General features: G+C 36.2%; 1 protein-coding gene across 1 annotated transcript in view; it reads left to right on the top strand.

The window, feature by feature from the left end:
• Nucleotides 1-18059, top strand: part of LOC129235621 (uncharacterized) — an 81711-nt gene that overhangs the window by 12059 nt on the left and 51593 nt on the right. The window contains exons 5-6 of the mRNA XM_054869551.1: nucleotides 6745-6822; nucleotides 9894-9950. Of these exons, the coding sequence (XP_054725526.1) occupies nucleotides 6745-6822; nucleotides 9894-9950 (135 nt within the window). The remainder of the gene's footprint in view (nucleotides 1-6744; nucleotides 6823-9893; nucleotides 9951-18059) is intronic.

Here is an 18059-nt window from a genome sequence, read left to right as displayed (position 1 = left end):
ACCTGCATTGCACAGATTGCAGAATTTTCCGCCGGCATTGCACCCTTAGCGAATCTGCCCATATTTCGCATCCATATAAGAGAATCGAGTTCGTCGTGTCCATTAAAAGTTTTCGCTTGTTCTGCGTTGGACATGCCGCTTACTTTGGCAGCTCTTGTGGCAGCATGGTTTATATGCTTCCAGTAGGTTAGCCTTGTGTCTAATTGCACTCCTAGGTACTTGACCACTTTTTTTGTCGATAAAGTGGCATCGAGTACTTGTATGTCTACTTCTAATGGGCCGCATGCATTGTAACTTCAAAAAATATGAGGATTCTTACATCCCAATCAGATTAGAAGTATACTATGCGTAATAAAAATATTTTAAAGAAATAAGTTTCTAATACATTTAAGTGCCATACGTTGAACATTCTGAAGCCTGTTTCTAATCGTAGTCTTATAGAGAGTCGTCCACCAGTCCATAGTTCCGTGGAGGAGGATATGTCTGATAACCGTCCCATAAAGCCAGCCATACAGAGCGCTCTTGGGGGAAGACCTCACCTGCGTTTTATAGCCGTTTTGCATGAAAATAAAGCTAAAATGATTTTCCTTGCTCTGTATTCTTAATCCATGTTCCAATTAAATTTCTTATCGAGAGTTATACCTAAATATTTGGTGCTATCTCCTACTTCTAGCTTTACACCATTTAATGTTAACTTCACAAATTGTGTAATTTTGTATTTCCTCAAACACAGCGCTAATTCCTTTTTTGAGGGTTTGCGCCCGAAATGCTGTTTAGAGGCCATCTAGACAGAGCGGTCTGCATTAGATCGCTTAGAACTGAAAGCAGATCGTCGACTCCCAGATTTCACAGTAGAGGAAAAATAACATCTGCTTGAGAGGTTACTCTCATTACTATGCAAGGTGCAATAAACACCTAATTTCGAAATTATTTTCGGACTCACTAGCAGGTTACCGACTACTTGTCAAATAGATAAATCAACTCCAACCTTACAAATGGCCGAGAGTATTTTCTCGGAAGAAATCTTATTAAACGTACCTTCAATGTCTAGGAAGGCTGCTAGACATATTCCTTAGCCGAGAAAGATTTCGCAATAGCACCCACAAGTGAGTGCAGGGCTGTACCCTTAACGTAGGCATTTTGAACTGCCGAAAAGTTACCAGCGTTCAAGCAATATTTTATGTCAAGATCGATCAAACGTTCCCGAGTTTTTAGAAGGAACGATGACAAGCTGATTTTGGGCGATAAGTTGTGCAGATTTTTATTATTATTATTTAAATTATTGTCATTCTTATTATATTTTATACATAATTTTCGCTGACACCCTTTATTGGGTCGAACTCCTCGTTACACTAGTGGCACCTCAAAACGTTATCCTAACGAGGTAATAGTTTGTGATTTACTAGTGAACTCTTATAAAGATAGCATTTCATTGATATACCATTAGAAAAAAGTAATAATAAGATATAGGTACTATAAATTCATCGTAAGGAGTGTACGTATTTGAATCTGCGAGTATAGTTTGCTCAAATCAAGAGGTACATTTTACCAAGCTTCTTGAACAATTTATTTTGTAATTTATTTCGTTCCAAACTATACTACAATTAATATCATATATGATAATATATTTACAAGTGTTTATGAATTTTATATGAATAATAAACAAAAAATGACTAGAAAGTAGATAAAAATTATGTAAAAACGACGTCAAAAGTTAAAAAAAAAAAAAAAAATAAATAATTGGCGCGTACACTTCTGTTAGGTGTTTGGCCGAGCTCCTCCTCCTATTTGTGGTGTGCGTCTTGATGTTGTTCCACAAATGGAGGGACCTACAGTTTCAAGCCGATTCCGAACGGCAGATATTTTTATGAGGAGCTTTTTCATGCAGAAATACACTCGGAGGTTTGCCATTGCCTGCCGAGGGGCGACCGCTATTAGAAAAATGTTTTTATTAATTTTGCTTTCACCGAGATTCGAACCAACGACCTCTCTGTGAATTCCGAATGGTAATCACGCACCAACCCATTCGGCTACGGCGGTCGTTTAATACCCATATGGAGATTTCAGTACAGACTATTGGTTACAGCACTAAAACCCGGGTAGGCTTTAGTTGCCTCAGCAATCTTCCATTCAACACGATTCAGCTCTAGAGAATACCAGTTCTTATCGCCTAATTATTTCATGTCCGTGGTAATTTATACAGCCAAGTTGTTTTTAGTGTGCCACGGGGTCTTGCACATAAAAGATTGTAGTACAGCAGAAATTTTTTGTGGCCTATCGTCATCTATGCGGATGATGTGACCGAGTTTTGCATATACGTGAGAGAGAGATCTTGATTTTAAGAGATTTCTGTTAGCACAGCACGCACGACACGCCGTTATGAGTTCTATTATATAATTTTTAAATATTTTCGAAAGACTGGCAATCTTTAAGGAATTTTCTCATTGATAACACATAAAATGATACTTTTTCGATGATTTTTTTTAACTTTTTTTATCGTTTTTTTTTTGTATTTTTTATTTATTTTATGAAAATAGTAGGTTTTGCTATGTAATATAGAACACAAATTAATTCCAATGATTTCCACAACTATCTTTACAGTCAATTGCCCATTCTGCCAACCTAATTTTTCTATAAATTTTTGCGAGTTTCGGCACTTATCTCACCAATGGTAATTTCGATTTCATCTTTAAACTCTTGAGTCAACTCTGAATAGTTGATGTAAAATCTATCAATAATAAAAAGTAAAAAAGAAGTCGAAGATAATCAAAGCGTTGCATTTAAGCCGCAAATTGGCCTATTGGTCTTCTCCCGTCTTATTATTCCATTTTTAAGGCATGCGCGAAAGATTGCAGGTAAGACTGGCTTTGTGGCATGTAGCAGCATTCTGTTGAAATCAAAGCTGATCCATATCATTATTTTTAAATACGCACTAAACTCACCACCAAACCATTCGTTGTTAATACATCGGCTTTTGTATAATGGCGTGTAGATTTTCCGATCCTCAAATACAACAATTCTGTTCGTCAAAATGCTCACTGCCGAATAAAATGACCATCGCCAACCAAGCGTTCTTCAGCCCATTGGGTGAACTTTGTTCAAGCGAAAAGCGAGCTATTTTGTAAATGTTTAGCCATTTAGTAGATGGCATAACATAAATTTCATAAAACACTTAATAAATGAGAAAACGGTGTCAAGGGAGTGCTTTTGTTTTTGCCAATACTGTAGGTACATACCGTTTAAAGTATCTTTGCATATTTCCAACTGGACGCGAGTGTATACATTCTCTTCCTTCTCTAATGTTCGCTGCATTTTTCATCAGGTATTCCCTTAAGGGGGAAGGTATTCCCTCTTGCTACCTGAAATCAAAGTCTTTGGAGTTTGCCCTTTAAATGTTGTGTTTTAAGAAAAATTTGTTTACATTTTCTTAGCTATTCGAGTTTTTTTCATTGGTTTGTTTTTATATTTTTATTTATTTATTTTTTTTTTTTTTGTTTTTTGTTTGCTTTAATGTCGTTTGCTTGTATTGCCACTGAAACCAAACACGAATTTTCCTCATACCCACATCACTTATACTCTTTTGTTGTCATACTTAATCTTCGCCCTAGGGATATGCAATTTTTTTCGTCCATACCATAGAATTCGCACACACCTGGTGCCTACGCCATTGTTAGTCTTTCTTCTGTACTTCTTCAAAAAATGTTTGCAATAGAAAGGTTAAATGTGCCGCCGATGCTGTCTTCGTAGTCGTTGCCCATGTTTATCTGCTATTCCAAAAGGATTCATTTAAGACACACTTTTTCTTTGATAAAACCAACATTTAACAGGGGTAACATAAAAGGCTCAAGTGTACGACCAAAATATCTTAAAAAAGTGTAGGATGTGAAAATTCTTGGCAGTGAAACAGTCTCAGTGGCGCTGACTTGGCGATGGCATTGGCGGCCAAGATAACACACAGCCGAGTAAACAAGTACATAAATAACTCAGAACGGTAGAAGACACGCGCACAAACACACAAATTCGCAAACTCGTACATAAAGATAAATATTTTATATATATTGTGCCTTAGTGCACAAGAGTTTCATTTGAAAAGTTGCCAACAAAGAAAGGGGGAAGCTCAGCGCAGGTGGTGGGACGCCACAAAAAGCGGAAGCAGTAAATTCAGCGCCAGCAAATTGCGATTAGGCTGCCATCGCCAGCCGTTCGCTGTTCATACTTACTTTGAATTGTCTAATTATAAAATGAAGAACGACGTGAGCTCGCGATAAATGCAATGAACAGGATTTCTGTGGAATATTCCAAGAAGCAATGGTGTAAAATTTTACGATAAGTAGGCTAGCAAACTGCCCCAGAGACAAAATAAATTATTTGCCTGAGAAAAGGTCAAAAGGTCTTACCACAATGTTATCTATTATCATCAAATGTTGAATTTCTCTAAAAAGATTAGGGAAATATGTTGCACATGAATAGGCCACAGAGGTCACGTTCTCAGAAAAATGCGAAGTTAGCAAACATTTTTTAATAATTTTGAATTATTAATTAATGAAAATCAAAAATGATAAGGAAGGGTGAATATGCGGTTAGTAATGAAAAATAAACTGTGTTGTGCGATGGCTTCAAATGTTGAGTACTTCTACTCCCTGGTAAAATTTGGTGGAAGCCTTAAGAATAGCTATGCTTTAAAGCAATGGTGTTCAAAAAGACCGCAATATTTGCATATCTATGGTCGCAAGCAGTAACGGCCGAAGAAAAAAATCACAAGTTTTGTGTTTGCATACAGTAAATAGAAGTCAATGCGGGAAGCTAATTTTATATACAACTTTTTAAAGCACTTTACTAGAATGAGAATGGCATATACATTCTATCAAAAAAGTGCCAGTAATTGTCCAATAAAAAACAAAATAATTGTTTAATCATAAGAATTTATTTTCTCGCCTTTAAAATAGGCTACATTCGAAGGAATATACATATGCCAACGATTAGTTCAGTCATCAAAGCACCTTTTAAACGCATTTGAAAAGATCTTCTTCAGCTCCTTCAGCGAATTCTCTCTTCGATGATGTTTGTCGAGTTTTGGTCTAAAAAGTGTTCACAATATGAACTTTGTGAGACGGTGCGTTATTATGATGCACGATCCATGAGTTTTCTGCTCACAAATTGGGATGTTTCCTAGGCATATTTTCTCTCAAACATCGCATAAATTTCTAATAATATTCTTTATTTGCCGTAGAACTATTTAGAATAAATTCCGAGTGCACAACAGCATGATAATCAAAGAAAACGAGTAGCATGACTTTCACTTTTGACCGACTTTGACGTGGTTTTTTGAGTTTCAGCTCATCTGAATGGCGCCATTCAGCGCCTGCTGACTGGTTTCAATGTCAAACTCATACACGTACGACTCATCACCTGTTATGATGCGCTGGAATTGGGTTATGGTTGGGTCCGAATTCACTTGCTCAAGCATGTCTTCAGTCACCTTCTTCCGATGAATTCTTTGAAAGAAATTCAACGAGTCGAGCAGACACGCGTTTCATGCCCAATTGATTGTGTAAAATGTTGCGAATTAATACGTAAGACACGCTAAGATCACGAGCTACCTCCCTCAAACTTAAGTGATGGTTTTCCCGCACCATTTCCTTGATTTTGCCGACATTATCATCCATTGAAGAAGTTAATGGGGGACCAAATCGGAGCAAATCTTCCACGACTTTTCGGCCCTCTGCAAAAGCCTTATACCACTCGTAGACCCGTGTTTTGATAAAGCACACTCGCTATAAGCTTTCTGCAACATTTCAATGATTCGGCATACGAAATCCCGTTCAAAATACAAAATTTAAGACAATTTTTTTGTTCGATATTTTTATCCATAGTGAAAATCCAAGAGCACACCTGCGGCTGACTGATATAATTAAATGCCAAAAACAAGCTAGTTGACAGATCAAGCTCAAACTCTGCTATAGAGAACAGTTGTACCAACATTCCAGCAAAAAAATGCTATTTAGCTATGAAAATGTGAGGGGAACTTTGGCTGCTACGTCACTTGGGGATTCGGCAACCAAATTTTGCACGATCATTTCGTATATATGCGCACCAATAAATGAATATTTCTTCATCCGCGGTCAAGCTTTAAATTTTTTAAATTATTTCACGTGATTACCTATCCATAGGAAATATATACACATTGCATGTAAGCTCAGCAAATAAGCACTAAAAACAGTTCTAGGCACAAAACAATTTTCTTTTTTTTTTGCATTTTAATTTTCGAACACTTTTAAATCTAGTGCTTAAAGACCTTGTTGGCAACGATTTAAAGGCGATACTATGCTTCAAAAAAGAACTGTTTGAGAACATTGTGTTTGGAAAGACAGCTTTGTATTATACAGCGCTTCTGAATGGAAGCAAAAGAAAAGGTAATTCGATCAACGATCAATTCCTCAAAACCACTACGACCAATGTGAAAAGTTAGAGTAAGCCGCCAAAAAAGTTTGCACTATTTACGGACCTAATATGGGCTGCAATACCAAAGGTGTCTGATTACCAGCATGACACCAACGAGTCAGGGGTGATAATTGCCATTTGATGATGGAAAAATGGAGTTTGTAGATATACACTATATATTCCTAAAAATCTATCTAAAATTGTTATATTTTTAGTGCAACAGAATTAAGTATAAGCTTAGTAAAAAGTATGAAAGTTTATCTATATTGTAGATAATAAATAATTATTTTCCATATTTTCTAGGCGGCGAATGAACGACTGAGACATTTTCAAACAATGAACGGAGGACAACACCAAAGTTTTGAAGAGACAATCCATAGGGTAAGTTTCTAATGAAATAAGATTATTTTTGTAGCACTTAAGTTTTTTTTTAATGTACCTGTAAAGTTCACAGAAGAACAAAATGCTGCACGCATTTATGAGGGTTTTTTGTATGCGGAAAGTGCATTGCAATAAATTTGTAAAGGGAAGCTAGATTTTCATTTTATTGCACACTTCAAAGCATGTCTCTACATACATACAGAAACAAAATATGCACCCTTGCAGAGATTGCATTCCAATTGGAATTCAATATTCTGGAAAAATAAATACCTTGTTGTTATGAAGCAATCATTCAGGTGTGCAACGTGGCGTATGAGTAATCAACAATTTTGAAGTCCAATGAAACGTATAGAAACTGAAGACAACTGCTATGGCTTTAATACAACAAATAACTTTGAAGCAGTTTGTACTTTTTAAACTAAACAGTTTGTACTTTTTAACTAAAAAAAAAAATTTTTGAAACGGTTTTCATTCAGTACTTTATGTGCTTAGCTGGATTATTTTCCAGCCTCTAACGGGATAACATGTCACAGGTGCGCACCTTGTTGAACCATCGGTTGCAAAAAAAAAAACAAAAACAAAAAACTTATGTTATAAAAACAATAACAATCTGAAAATCAGTCGCGTAATGATATGGCTTGTCATACCGCATAGTGGGAGTAGCACGCAAGTAAAAATACCGGCATCAACAGTAGAATGTATACAATATTAAAAGTTCATTGCCGCCGACATTCATTATTAATGACAACAGCAATAAAAGCAACAAAAACGTGTGTACAACAAGAGCAAAAGCATACACAGAGGAGCAGCAACTCGAGTACGCCAAGCGCATAAAATTGCAACAACGACAACAAATGGAAAATAAAAAACAAAAATTCAAAAGTATGAAGAGCACAAACACACTAAGAGGTAGCATATACAAAGGCATACAAAAATGTGTTTTGCGCCATCCGTGTAACTTCCAGCCAGAGACAATGCAATAAAGATATACAAATAAGAAAAAAGTAATAGCGCCGCTGATGCGCAGGTGAACGCCTGATGCCGTGCGTGTGGGTGTGTACATATTTCTTGTCGTTGCTTGTTGTTAGTATTTTTTCTTCGCGTCGCTGTCCTCTTTATGCCATGTATTATGCATACTTTCCCCAACACCACGAGCATATGCCCTATTGCCGAAGAAGTTGCGCTTCGAACACATGTTGTTATACACACCCGTGGAATTTTTGGCACATTGTTGCCGTTTATAGCTGATACAAGCGCGCTTCCAAAAATATGCCTTGAAAGTCTTATAGAGCATCCATTTTTCGCTCTGGTTCTACGTGTATTAACATGGCAAACAATTTCAAGCCAATTTTTGCTTCCAGTTTCTTGTAGTTGTTGGCAATGTCATGCACCTCTCCTCCTTATTAGCCTCTGCGACTCTCATCAACCTACGTCTTCTGCACTCACACTTAAAAGTTAGGGGTTATCTCAAATGCATCGCTTAGCTCAATTTGTATGCGGTGGCGCGTTCGGTTTCGTGCAATTTGTAGAAAACGCATAGTTCTCTTGTCACCACTGCTCAATCATCAACAATTGCGTTTTTGTAGCTGGTTGTCGACACAATCTAGTTCCGCTTTGCTGTAGACTGTTTTTATGTTTTGGTTTTTTTTGATTCGTGCGCGGTATTACGCTACTTAAACTGATCCTGACACACTTTGCTATCAAAATAATGGCACATTGCTTGAAAGACTAACTTGTTTTGTGATTTTCTGCGAATATATGTACCACCAAGTAGAGTTAGAGGTTACTGAGCATGATGATGACACTCATTTCTAGAATGATTCATATACGGAAGATATTCGTCTTCGAAATATTTGATATATTTGAATATTTGATGATGGTATGATCATATGATGCCCAATATATTTCACATAGAACACTTTTATTTTGATATCGATCGAAAATATTTTTTTTTGTAATAATTGCACACAACAGAAGATATGCTAGATTGTATGATAACATCGTATGATGAGATCGTATGAAGATATCATATGATGTGATCGTATGATAAGATCATATGATGAGATCGTATGAAAATATCACATGATGAGATCATCGTTCTCTATAATGAGATCTTATGATCAAATCAAGCGGTCATTTCAGGAAAGGAGGGCGGTCCTAAATTCTGTTTTACAATATTTTGAATGGAAATTCTGGAAAAAATGTGCAATAAATTCTAAAAAGAGCAAATTCCTTTCAATCATATTTCTGTGTTTGCAAAATTGCGTAAAGACAAAATCATGTAGAGTTAATATTCCGGGTGTACAACTTTAAGGAATTATTGAGCATTGTCTCAGATATTAATGCAAAAATTAGTAAATAAATATTATAAAAATATATATGGTATTTTTCACATATTGCAAATATGTTTAGTTGAATAAAAAAATATAAATTTTTCCAAAAATGCTTTTAAAACGGGTAATTTTATTAAAAGTGTTCTCAAAATAAACAATAACAAATTTTTAAACATGTTAAAAATAACCGAAGATATTTGTGTATAAAAAACTCTAAAAAAAAAATTTCAGCATTTCATAAATTGCAAAATAATAGATTTTTTTCCAAACTTGTTCAGCTTACTTCTTACTATTCGCAAATAGGCCAGTTTGCAAAAAAATGTGAGACATTGAAATCGCTATGCTGCTCTCAAAGCGTCTGTACCTACGAGGCGTGTGAGCACTTGCTCACCTCACCCGCCTGCCAGTTTACGAAATGTTTCACATACGCCGTGTCATTGTAGCTCAAAGTTTTCGGTTTCTGTATACTTTTATATACTCATTATGCTATTTGATACTTTTGAGTTGGTCCCATTCACTTCGCACGCTAAAATTATGCACATAAATTTTCCGATTTTATTTGCATACTTTTAAATTCCAAAAAAGTGAGTTGAGGCCTCTAAATAAGATTTGTGCACATATTTTATGTGTTCCTTGGTATTGGTTTTGTCACTAACTCACAGCTTTTACTCTTGAGTGCTACTAAAGTACTGTAATTTAAAAATCATATACTTTCATGCATTTTTTCTTTTTTTTCAGCTTAAAGTACAAGAAGCGATGCGCAAAAAAGAGAAATTCCAACGGGAACACGAAGAGGTAAGATACTTTTTTTTATTTAGACATCAAAATTTCAGTCACAAAAATTAAAGTAATTGGTGAGCGGTTTGCACCTTGCAAGAGAACAAGCCTGAGGTCATATAGAGCCGTAAAGATGTAAGGGTGAACAGCTTAATCAAGAATACTTTAAAAATGCTAGAGTTCTAATGCAAAAATACCAACTCTAGAGAATTGTAAGGACTGGAGGATTTTTTAATTCACTCATGTATATATGTAGAGGTTATAATGCTCACTGACACGGAGTTGGTTTATCGTAGTTAGGGCGTCTGTGCAGGAAATGAGTCTACTTATTGGCCGCCAGTTGAAATCGCCATTCACCTTTTGGATGAAGTTTGGAAAATCGAGTTTGTCACCAAAAAAAAATCTTTCGTAATCGAATGATCTCAGAACTTTCTTCGATGTTTCCACAGAAGTCCTGACCAGATTTAACTTAGGCGCATCTAGAAATCTTCTTAAAGTGTTTAGTAAAATTTTTATTGGCCTGCCAAAACCCAGTTCGTAAAAGAATTTTCTACTCTCCTTTTCTAAAGCCGAGAGCTCAGCACTTCATTAATGTGGCTTTATTTTGCTTCTCAGTCATGCTTCCGGGCAGGAAGTTCTAAAGACAATACCAAGAGTCTATTTCATTGAAAGCAACATTCTTTAAGATAGAGAATTTCTCTTTCTCAGTTAGTGCCGGTAAACAGTGCGCAACAAGAAGCCAAGCCATTGCATAGTTAGCGAAATCACATCGCCAGTTGTTTCCAATAACAAGTGAGAGATGGTACTCTCACAGATAGTTTAAAACTTAAGCAAAGGTATTCAAAGAAGGAGAAGCTTCTTGGAGCCAGCGTTAAGTTGACGACTTCTTCTAGCTTAGAAATTCCAAAAGTGGTTTTGTATGCACAGTTGTTAACTGCTAGATAATTTAATTGTTTACGAGTATTAAAATAAAATCTGGTAAGGAGTCACCTGAAAGCATAGCTTCATAGTATACCATATGAGAGGCGACGATGAGGAGCTACCTGCGGTTTGCTTCCACGTCCTCCAACCAGACCGGAGAAAAGTTGAGGCTGCCGTGTAGTATTGTAATGTGTTGATGATGACAGCCGAAAATAAAATAAAAATTAGAGAGCCTATTTATAATAAGAACGCAAGCTCTGATCCTACCTGTAGCTGGGGCTGATTCGATTTTGTAGGTTTCATAGGACATAAGAAATGTAGTCTATCAGCTATGGCACAAAACTTATGGGTGATGATTTATGCTGTCACCACGATAAAAATAAAGACGTTTAGCATTTGCAATATTCATATCTATTCTACCTACAAATTAGAACTTGTTTCTTCTTTTTCTTGAAGAAGGCGCCTAGAGGCTCCTTTAGTGCAAAAATGCAAATGTGGTATTTCTCTTCCCTCCGTAAATATGAAAATGTTTGAAATTTTAGAAAACTTTATTGCTGCTGTTTGCATGATATTCACATAATCCTAGCACTTTAGAAGATACATACGTTTTTCTAACTATACACACACATCCATATGTAGGCAACAACAAATAGTTGCTGCCCTCAAGATTTATTTACTTTTTCTTTAATGAACGGAGGTGCAAGCACAAATTTCAAGAAATTTTATCATCGCATACTTGCAGTCCTTTCCACGTCATTAACACTATTTTTTTACATCCACATAAATAATGTAGACTAATTTAGTGGAGCAGAAGACAAATGACAAATTTTCACTTTCCTTGCACGCAAATAAATTACTATCTCGAAAACTCTAGCCTCCGAGCGATGTTGTAGTGGTCAACCGCAATCTCAAATACAACTGCATACATACACACGTAAATAATTGCAGAGAGATAACGAATACTACATATATAGAAATAAAAAGTTGGTTTACACACATATGTGTATATATGTATGCGTATAGGTATGCACGTATTGTATCATATGAAATGAAAATATACGCATTGGCTTTTGTAATTACCCAATGGGAAAATAAAATGGGATTGGATTAAATATCTTTCGTCATTTCGCACTGTTCAGCTAAACTGGTTCCATAAATCGTAGAAATTACTTGGTAAAGTTACACTTGTAGAATAATTGTGTGCCTCTGTTCGATCATTCCAATCAACTGATTTCAAGAAAAAATAAGGAGATTTAGAATGATTAGTGGAAAATATTTTACTCACAAGCAGCTACTTGGCACGCCTGCACACATAACTTAGTAATATAGCAAGTAATTGGTTCTGCACTCAGTAAAAATATTATCCATGAGTAACTTCTAGAAACAGGGCGCTGTGAATTAGTTCACGTATAGCTCAAAGTTGTGGAGAAAGATTAAAAGAGGAGTCTTCTGTAAGGAGTTCCCTAGTAACCTTAAATTTATACTTCCGGGGCACAACAGTTTTTTCAAGAGGACTTAGATAATGTTATAAATACTAATGCAATTGGCTGTTGACTAGTGTAATATCTTTTATGGAGATAAAAATTCACTCTGAAATCCCAATAACAACTAAGATATTAGGCCCACTAATAACGCCCTCGAAATTGGTACAGGAATACTCATTTTTTTCAGTTATATCTGGATACCTCGCTTTCAACATACATCTGGGCATCAATTCTCAGCGCCATTGCAGAATTGAACTGTAAGTATGATTAGCTAGAACTAGACTTTTGAGTATACCCAGCTAGCGCTGGATAAGAAGACGATCGGGCAAAGTCGCGAAGTACTTCTGGCCATATGTTAATCAGCGGTGGTGCAAGCTTCTAATATTAAGAAAAACCGCAACTCACCGTAGTGATTTTACCGAACACTGTGGCATGTATAGACATATGGTGAAACTCGACATTACTCAACTTAAAGCCACTTTTGGGATAAAGAATGAGAGCTCATCTCTATATTTACTTCTTAGCTACGTTGTCTTCGCAAAACCAAAGTTCAAGTATCTTGGCTCAGACCATTTTGTTAGACCTAAAGAGTTTTCGGCTTTTCCGAACTACCTTACTTTCAATTTGATTTGCAGCTGAAACAGTTTGTCTTCTAATAAAGGGTTTTTCAATAAGGGCGGGTAGATGTTGAAATGGAATAAAATGGCGTTTGCTGTGTGGCACGTAGCCCCGTCCTGCTGGAACCACATGTCGTCTAGGTCCATATGGTTCAATATGGGCTATAAGAAATTGGAAGGGCCACCACGCGCCAATTGGAAAACCCTTTATTTTCTATTTCAATGTTATTTTTAACAAAACAATGCCCTACGAATTGTCAATTGTCAGCCTTTACATTATACCAGTTAATTACCTAGTAAGTCTCTTCATCAGTGTTATTCCAGTAGGCGCTGATTCACACTACTTTTTTCATCAAATACCAGCTCATTAAACATAATTGGCTATTTTGCAACTAGTACTAGACTAGTCACATTCAAACTAGCTCAATTTTTTCCATCGAATACTTGTTCAGGAACTAGAGTTGGCAATTTTGCAACTGGTACTATTCTAGATACTTTCAAACTAGTTCTACTTTTTTATCAAATGTTAGTTAATGATACTACTTTTTTCATCAAATGTCAGGTAATGAAATTAAATTGGTTATTTTGCAACTGGTACTATTCTAGATACTTTCAAACTAGTTCAACTTTTTCCATCAAATACTACTAATCTGGTCACTTTCAAATTAGGTCTACGTTTTCCATCGAATACCAGTTCATGAACCAGAATTGGGTATTTTTCAACTTGTACTAATCTAGTAACTTTAAAACTAGTTATACTTCTCCAACAAATTCCTGTTCATAAACTAGAATTTCTTATTTTGCAACTAGCACTAACCTAATCACTTTCAAACTAAAATATATTTATTTATGAACTAGTTCCCATATAGAGTGTTTCAAACTAGTTTTACTTTTTCCATCAAATACCAGTTTATGAACTAGAGTTGGTTATTTTCAAACTAGTATCAATAGCACTAGTACTAAACTAGTCGCTTTCAAACTAGTTCAACCTTTCTATAAAATACCAGTTCATGAACTCGAATGTTTGACTTATCACTGCAGGGCAACTGCATTTGTGTAAACCATAATATTGTTAAAAGTTATTTATAGGTGGAGAGAGCTGTGATAGATTACACACATACAAGTATGTGTCCGCATGTTGGTAGACGAGTAACGAAAGTGTTAGCTAGATTAAATCTAATGTAAGCGAAACTTCTTAGACATGTAACAGAAATTAAGCCAAAATAAAACCAAAGTAATATTTATAAACATCCGACTGCCTGAAGTGATGCCTACGAATGAAGCAGGCGTTCGTAGCTAAACAAAAGGCATACATGCGCTATATGTATGTGTATGTATGTATGCTTGCGAGTGCATGTGAGAAAAGAAGATGTAATGACGTTGTAGCTCTAAGAGGATGCAGAGGAACTAGGCAGCCCAGGAGGAGGATAATAGTCATTGCAAGAGCACTTAGAAGTAGCAAAGAAGTAACTGCCACACAAAATAGCAACAAAATAAAGATAAAAGTAAAAACAAAATAATCAAAGTGAAATAAACCAAAGTACAACAGCAACAAATATTGCACAAGAATGCTGCACATGCATATTCTATGAGTTATTGTAATTGCTCATGTTTCTACTGCATCTTCTATTTCTGCTGTCGTGGCCACTGGCAGGGCTTCGTGCTGCTGCTGCAATAGCTTCTGGAATTTTTGAGCAAGGACTTAGCACAGACATATAAATTCTATACTTTTGTGTATGTACTTATATTCGTTCTGTGAAAAAAGTAACGCGAATCGGTAAAAAAAACAAAAAAAAAATTGTTTAATACATTAAAATCTATTGTCCAAGCAGCTTCTTCCAAAATATAAAATAAATTTATGCTAATCAATAGAACAATCACTGATGAGTTCTTGACCAGAAATGCGTTTGCAATAGGAACTGGAACGCTGTTGTTGTACGAAATCCATGAAAGTTTTCTTCACAAATCTGGCATTTTTCAAACTATACAGTTCCACAATTTTACAAATACGTTACTCGAAAGGTGCAAGCTTTCTTGCGCATTCAACTTAATCCGTACAGGTAAAGGGTTAAAGTGCTCACTTAAGTAACTGACGACCGTAAGCTCAACAACCCTGTCCGGGTATTGTCTTGTTGTAGCATTCGTCTTCAGTTCAATATATGCCTCGCTTTTGTTCTCCCACCACGTTTACCAAATAGCTCAGCGTCCCGATCTACGCCATCCAACCATCAGATTTTTGATCTTCCTTTGCCTCTATTTCTACTACACGTACTCAGTAGGATTGGCTTCGGTGGGTATGCTTTGTCTGCCATCATAATGTGACCAGCCCATCGTAGATGTTTAAACAATATTCAGGTGGTTATACAGTCGTTTTCGCAAATAATTTTTCCTTGGATTTTAAGCTAAAAAATGTTGAATTTTTGCTCATCGGCCTCGTTTAGTGTGCAGTTTTCACCTACCTATTTAAGTACTGTTATGAATCTGAACTTAAAATATCTCCAAAATGTTTTGAACATATTCTCGCTTGAGGATATAATAACTACTTTAATAAACGAAAACGGTAAATTAGTCTCTGAAACAAATGAAAAGCGAAAAATTTGAGAAAAATTATACATAATTTATTTACCGACATCAGACCTGAAATCGATCATGTAGATCAGGATCAGGAATGCACGGGCCCTCCTATAACTGGGAAAGAATCGTCGTCTAAAAATAACAAAGTGACGGGCCCTGACCAGCTGCCAGCTGAGCTATTTAAAATGATTAATGACGATAACTTGAAGTTACTCCTACAACTCCCCCGCAACTTGTAAGCTTCTCATTAAGGGCGCACTAATCAGTTCTACAAATCAAAGATGGATTAGCGTTAACACCTGTGAAATTGCTAGGCAAACATGGCCAAGGCTAAATTTACGTATGTTCAAGAGTATTATAAAACTGAGTAGACTTCAAATCAGGACTTTAGTAGGGGCCCTCACAGGACATTATCTAATAGGAAATCATGCAAGGAGATTAGGCGTTTACACGCATGATTTCTGTCGCAGTTGCAGAAATGAGGAGGAGTTGGAAACAATTCAACACCTTTATTCGCACATTCCCAGCTCTAGCCAGAAGCAGGAACCGATTTTTAAAATCCTCCTTCTTAACGAATATAGACAATGTGTACACTTTAGGTATCAACAACCTTTTAGGCTTTGTCAAAAGCTCAGGATGGTTCAATATGGAGAGGGAAATGTATCCCAGCTCCCGCAGCTCACGGACCCATTTCGTGGTCTAAGTGGCATCGTTGTGTCTATGTGCGATGAGGCTGCCAAGCCTAACCTAACCTGCTCCTACAAATTTTTAATTTTATATGTGACTTTGGTAAATATAAACAAGTTTGGCTAACATGGCTACCAATACCAAAAACAAAATGCAAGAAAATTCTACGAATACAGGCTTATAAGTTTGATGGAGCATGGGCTTATAATGTTTTTAAAAATTATTCACAATCGAATATACATATAAACAATGTGAAGCTGCCGCTGGTGAATTTCAGACGGTTTTGGAAGGAGAGGCTCCTTATTCAGTGTACAGGTTTTAGTGCAAAATTGCAAAGATCAGATGCAACACGAGTTTTTGTTGTGCATCGTGTATTACGAAAAAGCCTTTGGCACAGTAAAACACGAAAAATGAAAAAGAAATACGTTGCAAATCTTTACTGGAGTCAGGTAGCAGCAGTAAAAGTTGATGATCAGCTGCCCAGCGAAGGTCACACATTTAAAGGAGCCAGACAGGCTTGTATGATATATTGTCACCCGTACATATTAATGTTTATGAAGAAAAAATTTGTAAAGAGGCTCTTGAGTAGTATCCTTAGGTTTAAGTATATTATCTAGATTGCCGATTGATCGGGGTGTTTTAACCCCGGGCCCGGAGTTCTCAGAGGGGCCCGGACTCGAGAGCAATTCCAAATTATATGAATTAAAGATAATTGGAAAGGACCCGCATTTGCAATTTTCCCCCGGGGCCCGGATATGCTCTCTACGGCCCTGACGAAGAGACCGGGAACTTCTAGAAACTATTAAAAAGAGAAAAAACAGCGTACCTCGGTCATGTAGGACAAATCCGCAATAGCATCTATTGCAACTTATTTTAGAAGGAAAAATAGAAGATAAACGTGGCATTGTAAGAAAAAAAAATATCGGATTCGAATTATACGTCATTTGACTAGTAACAGAGGATTTCATCATCATTCACAGCATTACAACGCTTGCAGAGGATTTGGAGAGTTATAATATAAAATGAGTTAACTTTTATAAGCTGAAATTTATATTTATTTATTTAAGAAATGGAATCTGTATAGTCGTTTATAATTCAAGATCGAAGTATAAAACCACGACTTTTAGTTCTATATATTATTTTATGTCACATCTTAAGGTGTTTTTTTAATGTTGCAATAGGACCTTAAAGTACAACACTTTTATTTCCAGCCCCATTTTAAAACGAAAAAAATCTGTATTTTTCTCCGAGATACCCTTTCATGGATTGGCTTTCAGAAAAAAGTAATGCTCTCTGTAATCTCAAATATCATTGTAATTTCTCAAATTGTATGCTTGTATTATCCTGAGCTCAAGTTACAGATACAGCACTTCAAAAGCCTTCCGAAAATTTTAGTCAAGTTCTCGGTTCAAAAAGTCAACTAAACTTTTTCGGCCATAAACTCAATGCCCAGTACTTTTTTAACAGAATATATATCGACAGATGTTTGTTTGTTGCTAAAACACTTTATAATTTTCCTTTGTTTCTCTTTTTTTTCTTCCTCCGTCTGTTGTGCTTGTTGTTGTCGCACGACTTAGCAAACTCACAATAAAATTGTCCTTCTCCCCAACCACTTTGACAAAGAATCTCTATCATAGTGTTACAGGGCGTATGTGCATGAGTTTTGTAAACACTTCAAACGCCTACAAAACGCCATGTATACAATCTTTCCCTCTACTCTTGGTAAGTTCACTCTCCGTACAGTAGCAACCATTGGACTTTCGCTCAGTTATTTAGTATTTGGCAGCAAGGCGGTAGAGCTTACGGCACATACAATATTCATTTCCTAACAAATGACTGCAATT

This window comes from Anastrepha obliqua, chromosome 1 (genome assembly GCF_027943255.1).
Source record: "Anastrepha obliqua isolate idAnaObli1 chromosome 1, idAnaObli1_1.0, whole genome shotgun sequence".
NCBI classification, from domain to species: Eukaryota; Metazoa; Arthropoda; class Insecta; order Diptera; family Tephritidae; genus Anastrepha; species Anastrepha obliqua.
Note: the sequence above shows the minus strand (reverse complement) of the source record. Positions and strands in the feature narration are given on the sequence as shown.